Genomic DNA, 25,678 nt, shown 5'->3' on the forward strand with positions numbered 1-25,678 from the left:
TTGTTCCTCACGTTCAGACATCACTTTGATCTCTTAATTCTGTGTTGGCTCGTTGTTTTTGGGGTCTTTTGGTAAATTTGGTGGGGTGGCTTTCCCGTGGCATGCTGGCTCCAAGGTCATTTGCATGCCCTCCGATGTCATACCCCCTCCTTCATGTCCCCTCCTTTCACTGTCTGAGGGGGGTCATCCACCAAGCAGCAGCCAAGGTGGTACTGACAAAAGGAGGTAGTTAACGAAAATGACCGGTGATTACAATAACAAACAGTTAGAACTCCACCCTGGCACCAACTGGTCCAACCTGTTCACTCTGCAACCTTTAAAAAAAAATTTGCAGCTTTTTATACTTATAGCAGATATAATCGTCACATGCTGCTACACCTTTTAATATTGCAGACTGCACTATCACGTAGCAAATTCTTGGCTACGTCCTGCTTTTCTAGAGAGACACAAGCAAAGTAACTCAAAGAAAAGGTTTTAAGTGAACCAGACCATGTGTAGCCCTGTTCGTCTATGGCTGCAGCTTGGGACTTGAAAAAGATTGGAAGCTTTTAATGCCGACCAATCTTTGTTCTGGGAAGCCTAAACTCTCCGCACTGCTGTCTAGAGAAGCTCTGGCAACTGTGAATTTTAGATTTTTCTATTATAAAAAATAACTAATATTTTAAATAAAAACAGAGTTTTCAATTGGAAATTAAAATAATTTCAAAATGTCTGTTGTAATATGCCTAGTGACAGTGAAGTGAAATAAGAAGGCATAAGGGCCTAATGGCTAAAGGTGCAGTTCAGTTAAACATGCAGTTCCAACCAGAAATTATGGATCTCATGTGGATATACTGAATGTTATATTAAGATCAAGCTGAACACTATAATGTGACACTCCCAGTATTATAGAACAATATAATAAGACACTCCCAGTCTAAACTTTTTCAGCTTTAGGCAAGGACGGAAGGCAGATAGGAAGGAAGGAAGGACAGAAGGAAGGAAAACAATATAGAAATTCAATCTCCAGTAAAAGAGTTTCACCAATCCAAGGTTCAGGCCAATAGGAAATGTATTTCAATCCACAAACATCTCTTAAAATGTAATCAAGAACATTACAAACCATTATGAATTATGGACCAATTTTCAACAGGGGTGGGTGTTGGAATAAAGATGCTTCATGCATTGTGTGTAATAATAATTAAACTGCTCTCTCAAGAATATTTCCTGCATCTTCATCCATTACCAGAGTTCAAGGCAGTAACTGCTGAAGCCTTAGGATGCTGCAAATAATTCAAGCTGTTAAGTCTGACCCAAGACAAAAGATATAGTGTAATTAGTTTAATTTGTCATGTTCCATCATAATCTCCAAAGAATATTACACTTGACATTACTAATATGATAGCAATTTATGAGAAAAATTATTTTTTAAGTTTAAAAAAAATTAAATTTATAAAAAAGACATCCATTCAGGTAACAAGTCTCAGTACGTGAGAACTGCCAAACTATAGCTCCTCTAAGCTACTGATTACTTATAGGCATCTTATAACAAGTCCATTTTTAGTTTTAAGAAACACTTATGAAAAAACGGGGCTTCCTTTTATGATCCACCACACAAAGGAAGAATGTTTCTGTTCTGCATTTTGTCCTGAGAGTACCCACTAAAACCCAACCAGCTTCCAAAACTTTCTTCCCTTTGCAAGATCCACTTCTGCCTCCTGTTGACTGGCCATCTCTCCTCCAACCCTGTGGTAACTTTCATGTTATAATAATCTCAGCTGCACACCCTTATCAAAGGCTTTCTGAGCACTCACTAGACAGTTTTACCTGTACCCTTTCTGACTCACTCAGGGAACACATATCAAGTTTAGTCCACTTGGATTTCCCTTCAGAGAGAAGCTATGCTATCCCACCACCTCACACTTCTCATGTATGCTCAGGTTCCTTGGGTGATGCCATAGCCCAGGTAGTTTATTTGCTCTGCATTTCCATGGGGTTCAACAGTTGTATCTGTATCCTTTAAATCAAGCTGGCTTCTCTTGACTCTGTTTCCTCTGTTAGCAAGAAGATGCTGGATGACTTAGTCAAGAGAGTCAGGATACGGAGCACAGCACAGACTTATCCTACAAGGGTGGTGGCTGCAGATGGGTATTTCTGCGCTGTCCATATGTGCTTTATCAGCTGTTAGTCCATCTGTAGAATTCTTTAATACATTCCTAACCAAAAGGTAAAAAGGGACACTGCATGCCAACCAAGCCTGACATCACCTCAGTTTTATTGGGCCTGATGTACCCCTGATGTACCCTTGCTCCAAGCACAGTAATTCCTGTGTGGTTGGGATACATTTTTTCAGAAACTTTGCCCCGTCTGAAAATATGACAGGTCCCTAAATAATCTGGTTTTGACACCAACTGATTAATTCAATGTTTAAGGAAAAAAAAAGAAAAAAAAAATCAATCCAATATCCTTGGCCTGAGATTTCATGCAGTTTTTCTGGTACAAATAATTTGTTGCGTGCATGAGACTTTGCCCAATATTTTCAGCAACAAAAATGAAACAAGGAATTTGCCAAGTCTGTCAGTCTCATTACTCAAGCACATCTTTGACGTTTCTTCCTCCTGTCATCTCCTCACTTGTTCCCTAAATGACTTCCTGCTTTTGATGTATTTAGAGAACTTTTCATTACCATCTTTTGTTTCTATAGAAAAGTGAATTTTCCAACCATCTTATAGTTCTGTTTCCAGCTAAGCAGTCCATCATACTGTCTGCCTTGTCCTGTGTATTTAAGCATGCTTTTAAATTATTGACATCAGCCTTTCTTAACATCAATGCTGTAATAACTACCCAAAATGTTCTAATGAGTCAGATATGGTTTAATAAAATGCTTTGCTTGGAGGTTTCTTGCTTTTTGGACTGCTTCATTTCTAATTAAATGCCTCATTTCATAATTAAAATGTGTAGGAATTCTGCAAATAAATTCTATGAGTTACCTGACTTCTTCATTCCTATAACAATTATAAATCTAACTATAATGTAAATGTTACTACAGAGGTATACCAGTAATTTGTCCATAGTAAGTGTTCAGCTAGAACAAAGCACAGAAAAGCTTCTTCCAAAAATTCTTTGAGACAGCAGCTGTCTGCTAAATAAATAAAAAAAAAATCTCCCTATATATAACACAGGTTGTAATAAAGATCTTTTTATTCAGCTATAGTGTGTAGTTAGTTAATGCTGATCAAAGAATTAAAAATGGCAGCCTTTTCCAACTTCAGAATTAGGTTTGCATTTTGATAGTGGGCATTTAAACCTTCAACCACTTTATAGCATCCTGATGATGTCATCTAATCTGGATGATTAAAGACAAATTTAGTCTTCCAGTCAGAGAAAATATTCAGTCTAAAAGGGAGCCTTAGTGAGAATGATTACTTCCTGTGTAGAAATTGCCACACCAACCCTCCCTCTGCAAAAAATTTAAACTTCTGCCAATTTACCAGTCAGGATTACTACCTTTTCCCACCACATGAGGATTAAATAAACTTCTGGATCAAAGGTACAAGAAAACCTTTCATGTGTGACTAAAATACTGCCTATTACCTACTGTTATGAGTTTGTTCTTTTAAGTTCTCTTTAAAGGATACCTTGAATGATTCCAATTACTGAATGAAGCCATAGTCATGTCTCCTCTGATTGACACATATACTTTCCCTTTTTTTTTCTTTCGGCAATATTTATATGAATTAGTATTAAGCATTAGGTGCTGTAATAAGGTTTCTGCCTTCTTCCTTCAGCTCAGTGTCAAATAAATACAAAAAATACTGCCCCTGAAATTATTTGTTGTGACATAAGCAAGTCTCAACTGTCTCAATATTTCCCAAGTCTCAATATTTTTCAAACTGACAAAACAAGATTCTTTCCTTGGAAAATTGGCCACCTGAGGCAATCTTTTCATTCCAAAAAGGTCTTACCTTCTGGCTGAAGTTCTAAATTAATCAACAAGAACCCCACAGGAAATAGGAATGCAGGCAGCTGATTGGAGGTTTTACAGCAAAAAAGTGTCACAGCCTAATTTTTCTGAAGTCCAGATCCTCTAATGTTAAAACCAGTGGCAATCTTCCAATTAACTGGAAGCCTAAATCATGTAAGTAGGGAAAATGCCAACATTCATATGCATTTAGAAATATACTTCATTTTGAGGCCAGACAGAAAAGTTACCAATTACTGCAGTAGCAATTTCAATACTGATGAAAATCTTGGATGACTATGCAGTAAATAATTTAAAGCATGTATTATATGACAAGACTATGTAAGAGTAAAAAAGATTTTTTTTCCCACACATTTCTTAGAACCTAGATCTAAGGAGACAGAAGTTATTTCAAATGCATCACTGGCCTACTGAAAATGGAAGGCAAATAAAAATATTCAAAGACAGCTACACCTCAAATCCAGTGTTCAATTCTAGGCCTCCCACAAGAAGAAAGACATTGAGGTGTTGAGTGAGTCCAGAGAAGTGAATGGAGTTGATGAGGAGCAGTTCAGGGGCTGGAGGGGCTCAGCCTGGAGAAAAGGAGGCTTAGGTAGAACCTTGTTGCTCTCTACAATGACCAGAGAGGAGGGTGCAGCCAGGGTGGGGCAGCTCTTGTCCTAAAAAACAAGCAACAGGACAATAGGAAATAGTCTCAAGTTGCACCAGGGGAGGTTTAGTTTGGATATTAGGGGAAATTCCTTCCTGTTAAGGGTTTTCAAGCACTGGAACAGGCTGCCCAGGGCTATGGTGGCATTAATGATTCCTGGAGCTATTTAAAGACCTGTAGATGTGGCACTCAGGGACATGGTTTAGTGTGGATTTGGCAGTGGGTTAATGGTTGGACACACAATGATCTTGGACCTAAATGACTCTGTGTTTCTAGAACTGGGTACTCCAGCCTTCTAAAAGCCTCTCTGAAATATTACTACATCCATGAAGCACTTAGTCATCTCTGAAACATGGCTGTGTCTCAAAATTGGATTAATTGGAGCAAAATTGGATACAGATTGGAGCAGTCTTTAGAGATCATTGTATCCCACCTCTGCACCTGGGGGTGGTGAGTAATTCTTTTTTTTTCTCTAGGTTTGCAGTTCTACTTTAGAAGTTATTAAACTGATAGGATGGCCATTATTTACATGAAGGTTTATCTCCCATTTTTACTGAGACTCCCATCAGTATTTCTTGCTTCAATATTTTTTGCCAACTATCTCTTTCACAAGATTAATTCTGAAAAAAATATCAGCTAAATATTGAAAGTCTCATAAAAATAAAAATATTAAATTCTATAGAAAGCATTGCTATAGATGGGTAGGTAAAAATCTTGCATAGTCAGTCACTTGGAGTTGTAGCTATTCTGGGTATCCTCCAATTTTCATAAAAATTGGAAGATGTTCACCACAATTAACATTAAAAACTTAAAACCACTGAGATAAGGCAGAAACAAATTAATTTGCATTTAATACATTCTTTTTTTCTCCTCTCATCCACTTAGCTTAAAATGTTAGCATTCCACCACTCGATATTCCAGTGCACAATAACATTCTCTCTCCCCTTCTGCTTTTATCCACTTGCAGACTACAGTTCACACCATGAAGCTCTATCCTGCAACATTCCTAGCCTGAAATAAGACTTCTAAAGGCATCCCAGTATCTCATGCTTTTTTTGAACATTTTTTGACTTCCTGAAAAATCAGCTAATGTGAAACACTACAGCAAATTGTGGCTTGCTCCATTTTCTCATAGGGTTCAGGCTGTCAGTGTTCTTCTCAATGTTCTTGCATGTTTTAGCCCTTCTGCCTCATCACAGAAAGAACAGCCCATGAGGAGCTTCAGAAGGGGAGAGTCTAACAAAATGTCAAAACTGAATGCAACAGTAATCCTACCAGAAATCATAGTCGGTACTTACACCATAATATATAACAAAGCTTGAAAGATGCTTAATTTTTTTATACTGAAATTAATAATAAAGGAACTTAACAGACAAAAGTTCTGCTTTTTCAGAGAGCTTCTCAAACTACAAAACTGCACCATCTACTTATTCACGCTGTGTAGGGCTGTTCAGTATCATAAAATACCACTTGAATTCAGGCCATGCTCAATTGGAATAAAGACTATTATTTTATTCTTTCAGCACTCCCATCTGAATTTCATCTAACCTTATGAGCATGAAAGTGTTACACACACAGCCTCAAGCTCCTGCTTCCTACCTTCACTGCAGCCTCGACTGATCACAGCATATTGCTAAGACATCTCATCAGCCTCCTTAGCTGAGCAGAAACACATTCCATTGCTACCTAGAGAGATTTGAGGCCAGCACACCATCTTCTTCCACGTCTTTGCTTTTTCTGACACTGGAACTACACTCCTGCTGTTCTTGTAGCACTGCTCCTCTGAGGTTTTTATTTCTCCAGCCTTTCCCTGATATATTATGGCGAATTCTTTCTGTCCTTCCACTCTCCACAGAACTTAAAGCACTGCGCAAGGCTCTCCTCCTCCTCTTAAAGAGAAACTCCCCCTCTTTTTACTCCAGGCCAATTTCTTGGTAAGTGATACCAAGCATATTCAGGGTGAAACAACTTGTCTCCTAAAAATGGATGCAATGTGGTTAGTTAATTTCCTTACCTTCTCTTTTGTTTTCAACACAAGACAACTGATTCTGGGCTTTTCCCCCAAAAGTGATAGTCTTCTTTCCCCACTTCTTCTAACACACTCTCTGTAGGTTTACATCAATGTCACTCTCTACCGCCAAACTCCCTAAGAGTAAGTTAAGAATGATGTGAGACAAAGTGCGTATTGAAATATTAGGGTAATGTTCCCTTGCTCCTTTCAAATATTAGGGCAACGTTCCCTTGCTCCACATTCCTTTTCAATGTGGAAAGGAAGCATTACACATTCTGTAGACCTGAAGGTAGTTTGATCTTTCCTGAGTGCTTTTGTGATGGAAGAGAAGAAAAAATTACCCAGGCAAAATCACTGGGAAAAAACCCATATAATCTGTCAGAAGGTTTTTGAAGACTTGGAAAGTTGGCATTATCTTCTGGCTAAAACAATGTATTGTGAGACACAGGAAAAAAAAAATCAGTAAATCAAACATTATAGTGTTCTTCTAAGGATCTGTGTATCTGGCACATTTGTGCCACTCTTACAGTGTTCAGTGTAATGACCCATTATGGAAACTGATGTTCCAATTAAGAGATTACCGCAAACCATTCATGCAAAAAGTCATCCTCAGATTCATCAATAAACCACACTTGCCAGCTCCAACAACATACAAAGGTATGTGCATTTTACTGTTGGTTGCCAAGCTTGACTGTCTTTAAAGCTATTAGCATTGTAATAAATCTATATTTTTCAGTTTTAATCAACATTTTTCCTACAACAGTTTAACAACTTATTTATACTTCTCTACTCTACTGTAGCTCCACTATAAAATTATTCTTACTCAAAGTATTTTTTCTAGTGTTTGCTGACTATATTCTCACTAAGGATGATCTTTTCCAACTGTGTCCCTTTAGCATGTAATGCTTTGAAAGTGAAAATAACTAGCTTCAACCAGACCACACTACAGAACTTTTAAAAATTGATTATGTTGGAAAATTTGTTTCTGATTCCTTGTACCATTAAAACTTAGAAAAAACAAATTATCTATTATCAATTCCTTGCTTAGTCTGTATTACATGAAGTGTAAATAGTATTTCGCATTTTATGAGGGCTGCAAGTGTACGTGAGTTAAGCGAATACCATGACCCTGTCTGAGCACACTGACAAACAAATCACCAAAGATAAAATACCAACACATTTGTTATGTCTGAACTCAGCTATATAGCCATCAACCATTCTCTTTGTGTAGCCATACAATTATAGCACTGGACAATATCAGAAAGATGCATATAAGGTAAATGTGTGGCCCTTTTCCCAAAACAAAGGAACAGAGCTAAGCATCTATTTCACAGAAATCTAGGACCATGACTTTCAAGTTGTTTTTAAATGTTCCCTAGTCTACAGTTGTATTTTTTTTAATGTCCTCTTTTTCTCCTACACAGCAAATGAATTCACAACAACAGCTGTTTATAATACCCTTTTTATTTTTCAGCCAGAAATACAAATTAATTTCATATTTCAATAAACAGTAGTGTTTATTCCTTAAATAAACCCACTATCTCTTTGGCATTTGACCGTATTCTGTTTTTCAAACTGAAGACTAATAGAAGACTTTACTTTCAAGATCAATGTTAAGTACATTAAATTTACACCAGTGCAGTTAACTTTGAAAAATACACATTGGTGGTTTTTTGTATTTTCTAAAAAAACTAAAAAAATAACCAAACTACAAAATGCTCAATAGTGGGCTACCTTCATTTAAACTGTAGACTGACTCTGCATAAGAACACTTCATTTCCCAGAGCACATGCACTAACTAGTGCTTTCTAGTAATTCTGAGTGATAAACAAACAAAAAAAATCTTGACTCTATCAGAAACAACTGATCAAATAATTTATGCTTCAAAGCAATATGAAATTATTTTTAACTTCTGCAGAGGTCATCAGGAAAAAATCAAGTTATCTGCTCCTTCAGTATAAGACTGCATCTAAAAAAAATACAGTATGAAAACTTTCATTTTTAAACTAAAGTAAAACAAAAACTAATTAAACAAAAGGTTTTAAACACATCTAGGAATACAGCTGTCAAAACTGCATTTGATGTCATATTTGGATAAAAAATTTATTAACAAAAGTAACCAGTGCATTATTCTGCTGTAAAATTCAAGATCATCTCTTTAACACTGACAAGAAATATTTCACTTTCACTCTTGTCAAGAAATAATCTGCCCTCCAGAGCTCGTGTTCAGTGCTTCAAGTAGACAAAATTTCCAAAACTATGCTGAAGTTGATACCTTCTGCTACTACAGATGAAAAGAAAATCACAAATTAAAATCAAAACCATTACCAACATACCAGTACAGACATTCCATTTTCTGTCTCTAGACAATGTTAAAACAAAATCTAACAAAAAACCCCAAAAACCAAACAAACAAAAAAATCACTTTGCTTCTTGAAAGATTTGCTTTAAATAACTTAAAGATTTATTGTGAACATGTTTTATAGAATAAAAAGGACAAAGCAATTACTTCAATGCAGAAACTAAAAAACCAGTTTTGATAGGATTTAAGTAGCAAACATTTCTTTTACGAATAAATCTCACCCACATCACTAGTACAAGCGCAGTCTCAAAATGTATGAATTGGATTGTTTAAAGAGCAAGTGGTTCATCCAGTCAAGCTCACTTTCTTCTCCATGCTGTAAGAAAACCACAAACATTTTACTCCAGAAACAAAAAGTAAACCAAAAAAACCTCCTTGGGTACTAATCCACGAGCAGTTTCTAATATCATGCCAAAATTAGCAACAACCAAGCAGACACCACATATTTTTCATATTGAAAAAGTGAGTGTTGAATTACTGTAAACACTAGATGTAGCAGTACAGAAAAAAAATTCCAAAAATCAAAAGCTTTTTTTTTTGTTAAAATGTGTCCAAAGAAATATCCACTAGTTGCAGTCAAATCTGCATCAGAAGCTGCTGAATCAGGAAAGATTTCACTCTCCAAGTATTTGCAGAACACTTCATTGCCAAGACTGTATTCAAATAAATTACTTCCTGGTAACACTGAGCTGATAAAACCACCTACAATGTGGACAGTCATGTACACACTTCAACAGTGGATTTCTGCGGCAAGAGACATAAGATCAGAAACCATTTCTAAATTTGAGATGATAGCTCATGTGCTATTCCTTGCAAACATACGATCCCCTCTAAGAGTAAGGTGTTGGAGCTGGTATTGTAGCACTTCTGTGTCAGCAGGTTCCTTAATGCTCATTTTGTCTAAATTGAGGTAGTCTAGGGATTTTGAATGAGCCCTTTTACCTTTCAAAAGGCAGAGAGGCAGGGGACCATGAAGTGCTTTGTAAGGTTCATATGGTAAAGCTTTATTGTATTTATCCCCGGAGCTGGGCATCCGTCTCCTCCTCCTTCCATTTACTGATGGGATCTCATAGGGCTGGTAGTACTTACTTCTAGTTTTGTACAAACGTGAGGAACGTGAAAGTCCCGAATCAAGATGTTTGGAGCCCAAGTTACGACCAGATTCTCCTTTATTCTCTTCACTTCCAATATACTTATGGGCTAATTTTAGCAGTTCCTTTCCAGTTGTGAAGCCAACCAGGTAGTTAGAATCCATGTGAAGGATCTGATATCCTGCAACTGTCCGCCTCAATGGTGAGCAGGGGGTGCTGGAACAGCGTGGCTTTTCTGCTTCCATCCTGGCTGCAGAACTCAACTCTGCAAGAGGCACAGAGAGGGTGGAGAGGGCAGTTCTGGACTCTCCAGTCACATCAACTTCCATTTTAAACACAAAGCTTTGCTCCTAAAAATAAAACAGAGCGATCAGAAAATGCAATACAAGGGGATAAGAGAGGACCACAGGAAAAGAATTTTTATCACCCAGAAGTCATAACCAGTAAATCCCTATTCAGCCTGGTCTTAGCTCTGCATGGTGTCACATAACAGACCTATCACTGACATCTGTCTTTCAAAATTATCTTGGTTGGGTTTTTTCAATAAAAGATACCATAAAGATACTGCTAATTCTAAATAGCTAAAAATATATTAATACTATCATACATAAAAATGGAGCATCTTTCTGGATCATTTTTTCAGCCTTTTGGTGCATTTGATTCTTTGTAGTCCCTCACCTCTTGGAGCATCTACATCCATTAGCAGATCCACGCACCTTCCCCAGTCTTTACTTTGTAATTTGTCTAGTGACAATATTATTAAACAAAGCTTTCAAAAAACACGCCTAAAAAGTATGAGCTCATTCAGTTATGACCATGGATCATACCTGATCTGAGTGTACCTGATCTGATGCTTTCATCTTCCACATGTGCAGACAGCTTGCTCTAAATTCACAGAATGGCATCCTAGCCATTCCACACCTGTCTGATTAGGTCATCAGCAGTCTTCACATACTCCCCAGGAAAACTGACCTATCATCTTATTCACAATTAATCAAACACACACTCTTTTATTCTAATAGGATTCTAATGTATTTCTAACTAAGTATACTGTGTTTAATGAATATAGCATTAGATTCTTATAAGCATCTTAAGAATAAAAAATATTTATTTGTTTTTTTCCTATTTCTCTTGGAAACATTTTACCCTTCCCTCACTACTATTCCAAATACATTATTTGGTGCCTTTACAAACAAAAGCACTCACTGCAAGTTATTATCACCTCTAACATGAAAAGATACGGTCACCATCACAGCAAGTATACACCAGCAGATGCTGGAACACCAGAAAGCCTCCTTTTCATTTCTATTGTCAGCATCATCTGAACCATTTCACTCACACAGCTACTTCACAAAACAGGTCACATTTGTGACCTGCTTTCTTCATTTCCTGCAAATCCATGCTTTCTTCATTGTCAGACTCACCTTTGCTCTAAAGGTCAGCTACTGTAGTCAATATACTTCACCAAAAAAAATCAACATAACTATGTCATGTTTAAAGGCAACAAAGGAAGGAAAGTTAGCATCCAAGTGTTAAGCTGAACGAATACTAAAATTCATTATATGTGATCATAAACTACATCCAAAAGCTCAATAATATTTCACAAATAAGCCTGACTTTAAACACTTCCAGGAGTTTGCAAACTTTTGAAGCTACTACTTGATGCCATTTTCAGGCTTGGAACGTCACAGGCCAAGTAGCAACGACGCAAGAAAAAAGGAAATACTTTATTCCATCTTCTGTAATTAAGACACCCCCCAAAATCCCATTAATTTGTTTTAAATTAGAGAGGGAGCTGTGCACAATTATCACTTGGGCAAAAGAAAATACTAGCCTTATGCAAAATATAAGATAACCTTGTATCTGTGAAGGGACTGGGAAGGAGTAGTTCAAATAATGTTCTGTCAGAGAGTGGAAATCTGTTTCAAGACCTCTTGGGTGCTTGGAATATGTGGTAAGGGGTGGGTGAGGCCTTGCTCTGGTGAGGTGGTGCCCTGCCCCAGCCCCTCAGTGTCTGTCACAAATGGCACAATGGAGGCAGCCCCCCAGTATTGCCTAACACAGCCCCCTAAATGGCTGAGCAACTGAAAGACCCACCTGGTAGGAAGGGTTTTTAAGAAGACTAATCACAACGCAAGCATGTTGCTCTTTAACTCTACCTTCATCTTGGAGCTTTACACCACTGGAACCCTGAAGGCAGTAGTTATGTCTGTTTTTCTACATCTTTCCCCCTTTTGCCTTCTAACTTTCTTCTCACAGAAGATAATGCCAAATGGGTTTAAACATTTTCTATGTTCAGTGGGCTATGTCTGTACTGTGGTGTTTGATGTTGTACTAAATCTTTTGACAAAGATAATCATCCTCGATAATTCACTAGTAAACTTTGTGATTTTTTACCTCTTGAAGACATCTGGTTGGTATTTCTCCTTTGCACCTATCCAGACCAAAAGAATCTTGGTTTTACCCTGGATTTAAGTGACTGGGATCTGACGTTCCTATCTCTCCTTCCCTGCATAGTCTCCAGTTAACCTGCTGGTCCCTATGCTAATAAATTAGGAGTAAACAAAATGCCCACAGTTCTGCTAAAGAGGATTTTATTTGCCATTAACAGACTTATATTATGGAGAGACTATTTTAATGTTCCTTTAGTCTTAAATGGTCTCTTTTCATTCTCAGTTGTGGTATACTGAGAATTCTTCATTACCAGTTTTGCATACCATAACTTTTGCAGATATACTTCATCCAATGAGCTGTTAAGCATTCTGGGGTTGGACTAGATGGTCTGGGATTGGACTAAATGGTCTCCAGAAATCCCTTCCACCCCTAACAATTCTGTGAATCAATCAAAACAAGTAAAACAGTCAAATAAAGAATTAAAATAATGAAGCAAACCAGACACCAAACTGCAGAAAGTCCACACAACTAAATAATGCTTCCCGTGACATTTAATTGAATTCAATATATATTTATGCAGTTAATTACCAGTTTTAGAATAGGAGAAGCAGTTGTTTCCTACTTTAACACCATATCCAGCAGTGAAACAGTAAATTTGATGAGGCTTCAGCTGCTGAGACAAAGATATTAATGACAATTTCTGAAGTTGAAATTATGTACTACCAGGAACCACAATTACTGGAGGCACAGCACATAGAAATTCTGCATTACAGTTTTCAGCTATCCTGTGATTTTAGGCAAGAAACCCAAGTATCTGTTCTTGCTCTTAATTCCCAAGTTTTACCCTGCAGTTTGGAAATCTCTCCTGGAACCTTTCAGAAAGACTCAATTTGTTCTGTTAAAAGAAACTGAAATGATGCTAGAAAATGTATAAATAAAATGGACATACTGCAAGGCTGAAAATGAATCATATTACCTAGTCACATATAAACAGCAAAACCAACAAAACAAAAAAATAAACAAACATGCCCAGAAAAAACAAATCACTTGTCACAGCAGTATGTGCCCTACAGAAGAGGAAGGAGGAAGATTATCTTCATGCACTTTTGGTGTTTAAAATCTGAAAGTAACACAAAGGCTGCTCTTCTCAGAACCCAACTTTTAAAGTTAATTTATTTTGTTTGAAATATGGGCATGTGCTCTGGCAACCAAGAGCAATCAACTTGGAAAAGTAACTATGCAGAAGGGAAGGAGTCAGCAGTTCACTGCACAATAATTACCCTCACTGTAAACCAGTACAAAGGAAAATCAGAGCAGAAAGTCCTCAAGACAGCAAGGTCCAGCCTAAGTACTTAAGGTTCTGAAACTGCAGAACTCCCATTCTGTGCTGCAGTGTGAAGAACAGTATCAAAATCAATAAATCTGTCAAACATTTGAAAGCAACAGCAGCATCAGAAACTGGTGCCACAAACATAAAAAACTAAAGGGACTGAGCTAGAGACTGCTAGCCAGTGACAGGAATGACTGGCCAGCTCCATAAGCAAAGGACCAAAACTCAGCATGTAGGTGTTCAGCTCTTCTTTCCCAAGACTTTTAAGCCAGTTATTCAAGCTGCCATATGGCTTCAAAGTGATTTGTATCCTTATCTGGGAAAAAAGCTAAAAAAAAACCACAAAGACATTATTTAGAAAACTCCTATTAAAAAAATAGAAAATAATTTGAGCTTCACAGTGAGGGTCTGTACCATCACCTATAAACAGATAGTTAAAATTTTGACAATATTTTTAGGACATTTCTATGGTTATAAAGCATTTGATAACTTCTGTTATGTTCACTGCTGTTTACAAGTACAAGCTCATCAGTAATAACACTGGAAAAAACAGTACTTCAGTTTAAAAAGATTACTTCTTCAGATCACTGCTGGCTTGTCTTCTTGCCCCTCAAACAGAATGATGACAGAGTGATGCCAATTCAAGACAATTTATAATTGAAGATTATTATTTAATCTAAGCAAGGAGACTAAGAACAAGATGGCATATCCTTTGCTGCTGGTCCACATATTAAAAACATATGCAAAGTATATGAAAGTAGTAAGCATTAATTCTTACCAACAGAATTAATTTGACAAATACCTACCAGAATGGCCTTCAGAATAAAATTCAATGAGATTTTACAAGATTTTATCAATTCTCTGTATATTTAAAGCAAGCTCTGCATATGAAGCAACCAGACCCAATCCAGAAAATTGTCTAAAACACAGAGCAGAGAAATAATTAAGATAAATACTAGATAAACTATTAAAAATCCCTGTATGACCTCAAAGAATACATTAATATTCTTGAGATATTTCTTTCAGTGTAAAACCATCAAAATTCCCACATTTTGCAAATATATTTTCCAGTTACTGAATCTTCCACAAAGTTGTCAGATATTATTCATATCCTTTTCATAACATGGGACAAATGAAAAACATATATGCATGACACACTAGGGCCTGATATCACAATATACGCACTGTAAATCATTTATTGTTGAAATGACTTCTTGCCATGTGCTTCACTGCACTCAAAATCTTGTGTTAAGTTTTTTTTTCTCTGATAAAGTGTTATTTCTCCTGTTACATGCATTACTTACTGTCTTTCTGAGGAAAGAAATGTGACTTATACAATACAAACTTTAATTATTCAGTATTTGAAAACAAAAAGAAAGATGAAGAGCATTTTTCCTTGGTAACATTTATGCTTTGTAGAAAGTCCACATTATTTTAGAACTACTGTAAGTTACTCCTAACAAAGTATCTGGTTCTCTGTAATTTCGCATTTCTATTGTTACTTATCTCCTCAGCTAGAATCTGAAGTGATTTTACAACATACCTTTTTCTTTTCCTTTTAGATAAGCATTAAATTTCTGTCCATTCAGTAAATGTTTTCTTCTTCAGAACTGATTCTTCCTCCAAGATGCCAAGCCTGTAGGCAATACTTTTTAGTTAAGAATCACTAAGATATGTCACATTGATAAAATTATAGTAATTGCAACAAGAAAAAGCAGAATGGAGATGGCAGTGTTGATATCTGTAGAAGAGTCAAACATACCGAATAGAGATATCAAGCCAGTTTTGACACTTTCCCTTCTCTGTGCTGCCATTAATTGACATATAAAATGCACTTAAAAGACAAAATGTTTATCTGTTAGACATCAGGAGTAAGTGAAATAGCCCAGCACGTGTGAAGCCAGGACACCTTTAATTATTTCAACTGTCTCTTTGTGAAGAGTGAAAGATAAGGTCTACATCATTTCCTTTGCAGTCTGAAGGGAAAAAAAATGTTTGCTGTTCCTTACAAGAAATTCTCCATACTCCTCTAAGCTAAAGAGAATGGGGGCAATATGAAAAAATTGTTACACCATATAAGAAAACATTCAGATGGAGTAACAAACAACTAAGCATAGCACAGATTTACTTCCACAAAATTAAATGCAAAAAACCAAAATTATGCATAAAACATACACTATAATCCTACAGACCTTAAGAAAACATGAATTGATATTACTGAGTTAATAAAGCCAGTGCAGTAATTTCAGAATGTAATGTAAAACAACAGCCTACAAAACAACTAGTAAAACTAGTAAAGTGTGTGTGTATTGGGAGGGTGGGGGGGGGGGGTGGGGGGTTGTTCTTGTCAACAGGTAAAAAATTAAGCCATTCAGCTACCCAATATACCAGGCAATAATTTCCAAAGTCTTCTTTCTGAAAAGATGATTACATCAATTTCTACTAATATGCCCCTACTCCAAGTAGCAGGAACCAGCTTTTTAAAGTCTTGTTATTAACAGGTTTAAAAAGAAAACTATTATGATCCAGAAAACTACCTTGTAAAATTGAAGACTGTCAAAAGTGCACTACCGAGAAACTACAGCTAGCAACACAACTGACTACCTCAGACCAGATCCCAGATGAGCATGACAGAGCACACAATCTACAAAGAAAAGAGACACATAGAACGTAAAGAGTCTGACCAGACTAATGAATTTTGTATGAGCAGACTTAGCAAGCAGGGGAAGTGAAATAAAATGGTGGGAAAGAAGGCCATTTAACATCTCTCTGCCAAGCAACACTACACAAAAGTGTTTAACAGACCATAACTTCTCTAAAATATTTACAGCCTTCCACATGGACAATGAGACTCCCTTGTTGGATTCAATCACAGACAAATGCTTCCCCTTCACTTGGTCAGTAAAATGATGCTCCTGGCCAGCATAAAGGTGGTTGTTTACTATGCTGACTCATCAAAAAATGAAACCATGAGATACATGCAAAGTAGCTGATGCATATTGTAACGCATATAATTTTTATTCTTCATTGGATTAGTATGTAAAATAATGTTTCCCTTATAATTTCATTTTTAGTTCTCTGTATTTTTGATCTTCCATCTTTTCATCAAATAAAATCTAAGTTTAATTTTTGTAGTTCTTACTTAGCCCACTTGGGAAGACACCAAACAACCTGAGTTGTCAACCAAAAACTAAACCACCTTTTAAAAATAAGAGACAGAAACAAACAAACAAAAGGAGAGTGCTTGAAGTATTCTAGTTTTCACTAAATAAATACTGATTTCTTTTCTTTAAGAACCAAAGAGACTATGGGTCTCCAATGTTTCTGTGTTAGAAAAGAAATTCAGGGTTGGGTAGTATTCTGTACTTACAAGTTAGTGCAGCTCTGTTGACATTATTTTGAAATGATCAGCCTAAATCATACAATATTCAGCTTTTGACTAGGAATTCAAGGAAAGAAACTTTAAAAATAGACCTAATCATAAATATTATGAAAAATACATTCAACCAATGCAATTTAGTTTTTTCAGTTTTTTTAATGGAAGCACTTTAAGTCACTTGTTCTCTGTCTTACCTTGCTACAATCTGCAGCAGATATTTAGATATTTGGTAGAAAGGTTTTGATGCCTTGAGAGGCTACCTAGAAACAGAGGCTAGACAGTGTTAAAGGAATAAAGTAGGTATTTATTAAAAAGGCCTTCAAAGGATATACCTTGGGCAGTACAAGGGGCCCAACTCTGGTACACCCAAAATGAGCAACTGGTGACGACGTCTCACACTTTTATACGTTTTGTTCAATTTACATATTGGGGTTAATTGTCCAATTACAGCTTCAGGTAATAAACGACGATCCTCTCAGTTTGCTCTCCTCAATTTGCTGTTGTTAATATTTTTTGGGCCTGAAGCTGCAATGGTGTCCTTGGTTCTCAGTTTGGAAAAGGACTATTTTGTCTAACTAAACTGTGAAGAGAATTTGCTAATACTTTATATGAAGGTCAGAGTTATATACTAATGCAGTACAGAATCTGGATAATATGAAACTCAAACCTTAAGGCATCAGTTTCACGTTCACTTATACAATCCTCATTGATAAAGGTCACTTTCTCAAGCTCACTAGAGTAATGTACATAAAGGCTTTAAAGTTCTGTTTTTTGCCTGCTTCTCAAATGCTCCTTCCCTTACTTAAATGCTGCTTTAAAATGAGAGTAATGGAAGCATAGAGTAACAATTAATAAAAGCCCAACAGTACATCCAGTCACAGTAAATTTCTATTAAACTTAGAACTAGTGTGGACAGAAATCTTCCTCCTGGAACACTCATTTCTGACTCATCTGACTTTGCAATATCATACCTCATTTGCATATGATTATATATTGCTGGTGGCCAAGCCAGCAGCATAAGGCTGATCAAAAACAAGAATGTACAGAAAGCTACACTATAATGTCAGTATTCTTACGCAAGAGCTTAATTTCAGTGATTGCACTGCCACTGCCTCATTTCCCTCTGCTTCAAAGCCACTGTGAGAACCATGCTCCTCTATCTTCATTATCAACAAATGCTCTTCCTCAAGGGAGAAAAGAGACAACTGAAGCAAGCACACCCCATTAGCCGGAATATGGTTCAAAATATACCAACAGCAGGAGGGTGGTGGGAGAAGCAGCTTTCTGCATGCAGCTATACAAGCAAACATGTATAACATCCTGGCCCACTTTAGAAAATACAGTAACAGAGACATGTTTATAAGAAGCATTTGTTAGTGTTCATAATTTCTTTTTTTCTTTGTAATAAAGAATACATTTATGCTAGGCAAAATATATATAAACCAGCATATAAGTAATACATACCGAGACTTAAGATCTGAGATTGTTTTCCTACATTCTGCATACCACTCAAAACAGCACTGGAGATGTTCAAAGACACTTTTCCAGTAAATGTGCAGAGACAGAACTGGAAAAACATGCCTGCTAATGAACCAAAGCACCTTAGCAAGTTTAGTGCTCTGAAGTAACACTTTAATACACCTTTGAGTGCACAAGTGCAGTCTGTGAGCTTCCGAGGCCATACAGTAAATATTAAGACAAAACTCTTGTCTACTCTTTTGCCTCACTTCTGCCCCATTTGCTTCACTAAGCAAAATTTTTTACAAAGTAGTACAAAAGTTACCCACAGAAAACTGTGCCCTAGTGCACATTGTCATTGTCAGATTCAATAGTAAGATCATATTCACGTTTATCATTTGTTTGAGTATGGAGCTGCCAGTGTGCTTTAAACTGAAACTGAGGAGACGGTTATGCATACTAAATGCATACTTACACTAATACTAGATATAGCTGAAAAAGAGTAAGTTCTGGGCTTTTCCACCACTTACACTGTCACCCATCGAGTGACACGGAGAGAGCTCAGGAGCAGCCTCAGCGCAGCCTGCAGGCCCCGCATGGCAACTCCCCGGTTTCCCTATACACATGGGAATTACCACCAAGCATCCTGCTCTCCTAGGGCGCCGGGCTGCCTTGCTCCCCGCTAGCGGCTCAGCCCCGCCGCAGTCGGGGCCGCAGGGCGGGCTCCGGGGCCTGCAAGAGCGCAGTGCCGCTGCTCTCACCACGCGACCTGGCGCTGCCCGGGCACGGCTCACCCGGCCCCTAGTCCGCGTGCCACACTGCCGCCGGGAGCGGGCAAAGGAGCCGGCGCCCTCGGGAGGCGCGATCCGCACGCCTCCCTAGGCCTCCCCGCTGGCGGCACCACCGCCCACCCAAGAAGACTCCCGGCCTACGGCCCCCCCCTGGGCCCACCCAGCTCCAGGAACCGAGGGCAGGGCCAGAGGCCGTGGAGCCTGGCTTCAGATCCCGGTCGCTCTTACCTGCGGCCCAGCGCGGCAGGGTCCGCGCGGCAGCAGCTGCTAGGGGCGGCGCGCGGGCCGCTCCGGTTCCCCGGGCCCGCCCGGCGCCGGGCTGAGGGCGGAGCGTGGCGGTGGCTCCGTGCGGTACATCCAGGCCATTCCGAGCTCCGCCTCCCTCCCCGGCGTGAGCCTCGGTGTTTTTCAGCTGTCCTCAGGGTGGTTTAATAAGCGTTAGTCCCCCATACCATTCTTGCGTTGTATATACCTGTAAGAATGGATCAAGGAACCATCTCTTGGTGACTTTCTCATCACAAGCATACCTCCCACTTCTGTAGTATTTCCAAACAGCCTACAAAGTTTGAACGCCGACTAGATAACAAACCTTTAGTAACGGGTTTTGCCAACAACCAATTAGATAATTTCCCTATAGCATTTTGCTGCACAGGCAAATATGCTATTACTGCAGCAAACCTTGCAAACAATTGCTTAACTTGGCTTTTGCAAGTGAAATAAAAGTGAAGGGGAAGAAAAAGTTTGATGTCATAGTCCTGGTTTTCCCCTTTAATAATAGTTACGAGCTCTACCACACAGCTCTTAAACCCCTAGGGGTGGACTTAAACTAGATTTTGTTTCTGAAAATGAGTGTTTAAAGACTCAAACACACAGCTGAAGTTTGTTAGTCTGTTTGGGAAGGCATGGATGACCCCCATACCAAGGCCACATTCTGTTCTCCCTCTAGTCCCAATAATCCTGCCAAGAAAGTTGCAGGGACTCTGGTCTTGAATTGCACTGAAGAGTGTTGGCATTCCATATGCACCCAGACTAACCACTATGCACCCAAATGCTCCTGGAATTTGTGTTTCTTGGAATTCTCAGCTAGAATAAACAACAGAGAAATAAACCCCAATGTTTTTATAAGGAATTTTAATTACAGGCTCTGTAAGTCCTTAAGAGTCACAGAGTTTGCAAGATCACAAAAGTGCTCTAAAAACGAAAATTGTAAATTTAGCACACAACATGGGGAGTGTATCTGGTCAATCAGCAGTCTAAGAAAAGGAACCTGGAGTGTAGTTCAGGGTGTTATGATGCTCCATGTTGCTCACAGTACACAAACTACTTTGGTTCATGTTGACACCTGCAATACTGGCCTGAGCGGGAATCTTCCTATAATGTCCCAAGGTATAAATGTGGCTGTAAGATCTTGTGAGTTAGTATATGACAACTTTCTTCCAACAAACTTCCTCCCAACAACTTCCTTCTCACTGTCAACTGAGTTTTCAGTCAGACTTTGAAATGGAGTTCCAAGGAGAAGAGGGCAGGCAGCAGTAGGATATTTTAGTATTTAATTAGCTGTAAAATTTATTAACATTTATCACATTGACAGAATTAACATGGTGCAAAACTTTTAAATTCCTAGGCACCAAAAGAAAAAAAGATCTTGAAGACTTAAACGTAGTATTCAAATTCAAAACCAAATATTTGAAAATGAACCTACATTTTTCTAAATCCCCATAATTTTCAAAATTTTGCATTTTCAATGCAATCATGCTGTTAAGATTTTCTTAAGTTAAACTACTATATTTGATTGCTTTTTTGCAATGTTTAACAAGGCATCCAAGATTTTACATGAAAAATGAAGATACTTTAGAAAACTTGGGCTTTGTTTTCCCATGTAAGATCTAATTAACACTATGTAGTCCTATTGCAACACAGAGAGAAAGAGACCATTACAAGCCATTTTCTCTGCATCATCATGGCCAGAACATGAAATACCAACATCTTAGACTGTCTGTGCTCATCAGTAGCTTCCCACATCAATGACTGTCAATTAGAAGGACAATGCAAGACAATTTGTAAGTAAACACAGTATTAAAGGTAAAATACATGGAAAACAGCTAAATTTCTATTTCCTCTTCAAGCTCTTCCTGATTTATTATGCCATGAGTCCTTTTATCAAAAGGCTTATTTTTCTTGCTATTCCTGTATTCCATGTTTGTACATTGGAAACTGCTATGGTGTTTTGAGCATTAGTGAAGTTATTAAATTCAACAGCTGAAAGCTGAGCAATTTATAGAATATTTACTCATTGTGTTTCTTTGGCTCTCTGTACATGGATTTAATCACCAAGCCTGATGAGACAAACATTTTTACTAAATACTCACTTTCCTTTTGCTTTTGAAGGATTGTAGCCACTATTTTGAAAACACAATTTCTGCTGGAAATCCAGAACTACATACAGGATAAAAAACAAGGCACTAATTTGAGAGGGGACAGAGAAGAGAAAAGCACCTCTGAGGAGGATATGGCTGATGTGGCAGAAAAGCGTTATATTAGGGGCGTGGTGGGGGGTGGGTTGCACAGTATATTAAAAGACATAGAAATAAATATTACATGTTGTCATATAACTTGCAACTTTTCCATCCAAATAAAAAAGTTTAGTAATTTCCTAAAAGATTACTTGGCTAAGTTAAAAACTTTGCAGACCAATGAATACAGTGAAAATCAACTTAAAACCTAAAGAAAAATTTTAAAGCACATCATTTATTAAAATACCATCTTAATTTTTATATAACAGTGAAAAAATTAATTTAAAAAAGTTTAATAAGTGTAAAAAGCATCCCTTGATTTACTTATTGGGCCAAATTTAGTTTTTTGCCTAATAAGGCTGATTTCAGCTGGAATAACAGCTATTTAAGCAAGGTGAATTTTGTCCGATGGACACAAACACAGGAAAGAATATGAAAATGTGGTGGGTTTAGAACCTTGTGCATTTCGCAGATCTTCAGTTAGTACCAGCTGTGATTCAGAGCATCTCAAACTATAAACAGAACTATTCAACATGAAAAGACACACTCGGTCCTACACCTTGAGATCTAAAAGTTATTGGGAAAGGGAAGTGAAATTTTGGACCAGTCTTTAGAAAAATTTGCACTTAGTGTGTACATGTATAGGGAGAGGCAACAGAAAATACTTGCCAATGTTGCTGTAGGCTGTTTAAGTTTATCAAAATCAAACTGTGCATTGTTAAAGAGCAAGAGAAGTGACTATAAGTGGACCTGGTTGCTCACAGAGTTGGTGCAGTCTCTATCCTTCAAGGCTCTCAAGTGCAAGCTGGATTAAGTGACATTGTTTGGTCCCACTGATGACCCTGATTTGAGCAACACAGTGGACCACAGCCTTCCTGAAGCCATTTCCATTCTGAGTTACTGTGTGTTCCTATGATTCTTGTTTAACCTTATTGCTTTTGGATTGAATGCATAGCCTATGTTGAGTTTAAAATGTCTGGCAATTAATAACAGAAAGAATAGAATAGAATAGAATAGAATAGAATAGAATAGAATAGAATAGAATAGAGTAGAATAGAATAGAACAGAACAGTTGGGACCTACAGTGATCATTTGGTTTAACTGCCTGACCACTGCAGGGCTGACCAAATTTAAAGCCCATTATGAAGGACTGGGGAATCCTCTGACTGCTTCCCCTCAGGGAAATCCCCAAAGCCTTGCCTTGGAAGACTGTATCATAGAGTTTTCCCTATCTAGGCTGATAGAGAAGACTTAATCCATGATGCTCTGCAGCACTACTGCCAATCTACATTAGATTGCCTCCCTCATTGCCCAGTTGACACTGCACCCCAATTTTGCACCCCAAAATTATTCATCTCTCATTCCCCCTACAGATTCTTGCCCTTTGCCCTGCCCTTTCCCCGCCCCTGTGCCCTCAGGTCATTGGTCACTGACCCCATTCTTAAGTCGTGCAGACCACATAGTTTTGTTTTTTGTCTGTGGTTCCTTTGGCATAGTGGATGTAACAAACCCTCGCTGGAATATATCATACAAAGACCCTTCCTGTTCCTCTGCTGAGCTATCTGTGGTGTGTGTGTGTGTGCATGGGCTTGAAATGGCTGTTCTTGTGGCCTTACTCTGAGCAGCTTCTGAAAGAGACATTTCAAAGAAGGCTGCAGCATTTCTACCACCCTGCCACACTGCAACAAAGGACATTATCCAGATGCCTATTTTTGAGGCACCAAAAAGGCTCAGTGTATTAACCACCTCTCTAGAAAGCCTGTGCCAGGGTTTTACCATCCTCTCAGAAAGAAAATGCTTCCTAATGTCTTGTCAGAGCCTCCCCTGATGCAGCTTTGAACCATTCCCACACACCCTGTTGCTGAATTGCAAGGAGAAGAGCTCAGCACCTACTTCCTCGCTTCCCCTCCTCTGGCAGCTGAACACAGCAGTGATGTTGCCCCTCAGCCTCCTTCTCTCCAAACCCCACCACTCCTTGCAGGACAGGCCTTCCAACCCTTCTACCTGCTTGGGTGTCTTCTTCTGGATGTATTCAGGTGCCTTAGCATTGTTCTTCATTTTTGTGACCTAAAACAGCACATAGTTTTAGTCCATGTTTACTTACTCATAACTATGTGAGAAATGCATGTATTTTATTATTGGTTTTTCACAAATATTAAAATGGATATTATATGTGTTGTCTTAGAAAGTAATGCTGTATTAATTCTCTTAAGTAGTGTGTTAAATATAGTTTTAGGTTATAAAAAGTGTTGAAATAGAAACCATGCTATGTAGGATACTTTTTTTAAAGAAAGGACTTGCAGCAAGATGGCAGTCACAGGATGCCTGAATCTTTCAGAGCAAAAGAATTTATGGCCCTCTTATCAGAAGAAACGAAATTCTTCCCGCCTCAAAGGTGCTGTTCGGAATCAGAGGAAGAAGTTGATGATGACCAGACAGAATCCTGTATTTGAATGGAATTAATGCATCATGTATGAAGTGTATGAATATGCAACAGGCTATTGTTTGTAAGGGTTAATCCTTTGTTAACGGGTGTCCTTTTTCAGCCTCGTGCTGCCCAGAAAAAGGTAGCCAGATGTCCGTAACTCTTTGTCACTATTGTCTCATATTGTTCTAATTCAAATTGTCCAAATTATTACTACTCTAATTGTACTAGTATTTTTATAACAATTTTATTACTATTAAACTTTTAAAAATTTAAAAACAAGTGATTGGCGTTTTTCACAACTAATATCGAAGCTAGAAAAGACAGGAACTTCCAGGTTTTTTTTTCATTCTATTCTGTTTCAAATCCAATGTCACTTTAGTCTTTTGAATTCTCTTGGTTGGATTTTCTAATTTATTTTCATTTCTGCTTTTCAGTATTTGTAACTCTATATGTTCCGTGTGAGTGCCCTTTAAAAACGTCTACAGACGTAGTTTAAATTCATAGAGTTCAAAATGCTTTCCAGAGTAGCCTTTTAAAATAATTTATGGAAGTTTTACATATAAAAGTGTAAGTCTAAGTATATTCCCAGCCTTCATCCAAAAGAAAAATAAAAAAGCTATCTAGAGTCTGAAAACAAATAAGACAGTAAGTCTGAATGGACTTATACTCAGATTTTAAAAGATTCACAAATTTTCAGTACTTATATTAGTAAACAAATAACAATTTTATTAAATAAAGGAACATTTATTCATCTTCTGGAGAGATGAAATAGGAGATCTGGTAAGACAGGTGCACTCAGACCAAACAAGCTTTGTTGGAAGCAAAGATACTGCCATTATATTAGAAGTATTCTGGATCTGTTGCAAAATGTATGTCACCCAATTATCTTGTTTTCTCTTGTCAGTGACTTACCTCTTTGACTGAACAGGATGGAGATCTGTGAATTCAAATTTTCAGAACTTGCGATTAGAAGTCCATTTCTATATACTATATTCATCCATTGTGTGGTACAGCGACAATTATTCAGTCAAGTCTGGTTTTATTTTTTTTAAAGCAAGTCCACTTTAGAACTGGTTTTATATCAATGCAGAATTTAAGCTTCCTTTGTAAAGTCTTTTCTACACTAGCTTCTACCTTTTATGCTGCGGATGTTCTCTGTATTTAGTGCATTCTCCTCCTCCTAGGCCCACATTTGATGCCATTCACACACACATTCTCTTTTTTATAGATAAAATATTTGCCCTATTTGTTATTCAACATCTGTTTTTCACAGTAATACACTCTGGACTGCTTTGGTGTTAATCAGTTTCT

General features: G+C 37.7%; 1 protein-coding gene across 10 annotated transcripts; it reads right to left on the reverse strand.

Moving 5' to 3' along the window:
* Positions 1 to 8,067: 8,067 nt before the first annotated feature.
* MACIR (macrophage immunometabolism regulator) lies at positions 8,068 to 19,814 on the reverse strand. 10 transcript variants are annotated; one of them, XM_054653419.2, is made up of 5 exons: positions 19,655 to 19,813; positions 15,342 to 15,434; positions 14,605 to 14,717; positions 12,792 to 12,906; positions 8,068 to 10,424 (listed from the first exon to the last, which is right to left on the reverse strand). In XM_054653419.2, the coding sequence occupies exons 4-5, from the start codon at positions 12,792 to 12,794 to the stop codon at positions 9,780 to 9,782; spliced, it is 648 nt and encodes a 215-aa protein (XP_054509394.1). In that variant the 5' UTR covers positions 12,795 to 12,906; positions 14,605 to 14,717; positions 15,342 to 15,434; positions 19,655 to 19,813; the 3' UTR covers positions 8,068 to 9,779. The 10 variants fall into 10 exon arrangements, with proteins under 10 accessions (XP_054509394.1, XP_077027274.1, XP_054509403.1 ...); XM_077171159.1 differs by having other exon boundaries at positions 12,792 to 14,126; XM_054653428.2 differs by lacking the exon at positions 12,792 to 12,906.
* Between the last annotated feature and the right edge of the window lie 5,864 nt (positions 19,815 to 25,678).

This window comes from Agelaius phoeniceus, chromosome Z (assembly GCF_051311805.1).
Source record: "Agelaius phoeniceus isolate bAgePho1 chromosome Z, bAgePho1.hap1, whole genome shotgun sequence".
Lineage (NCBI taxonomy): Eukaryota > Metazoa > Chordata > Aves > Passeriformes > Icteridae > Agelaius > Agelaius phoeniceus.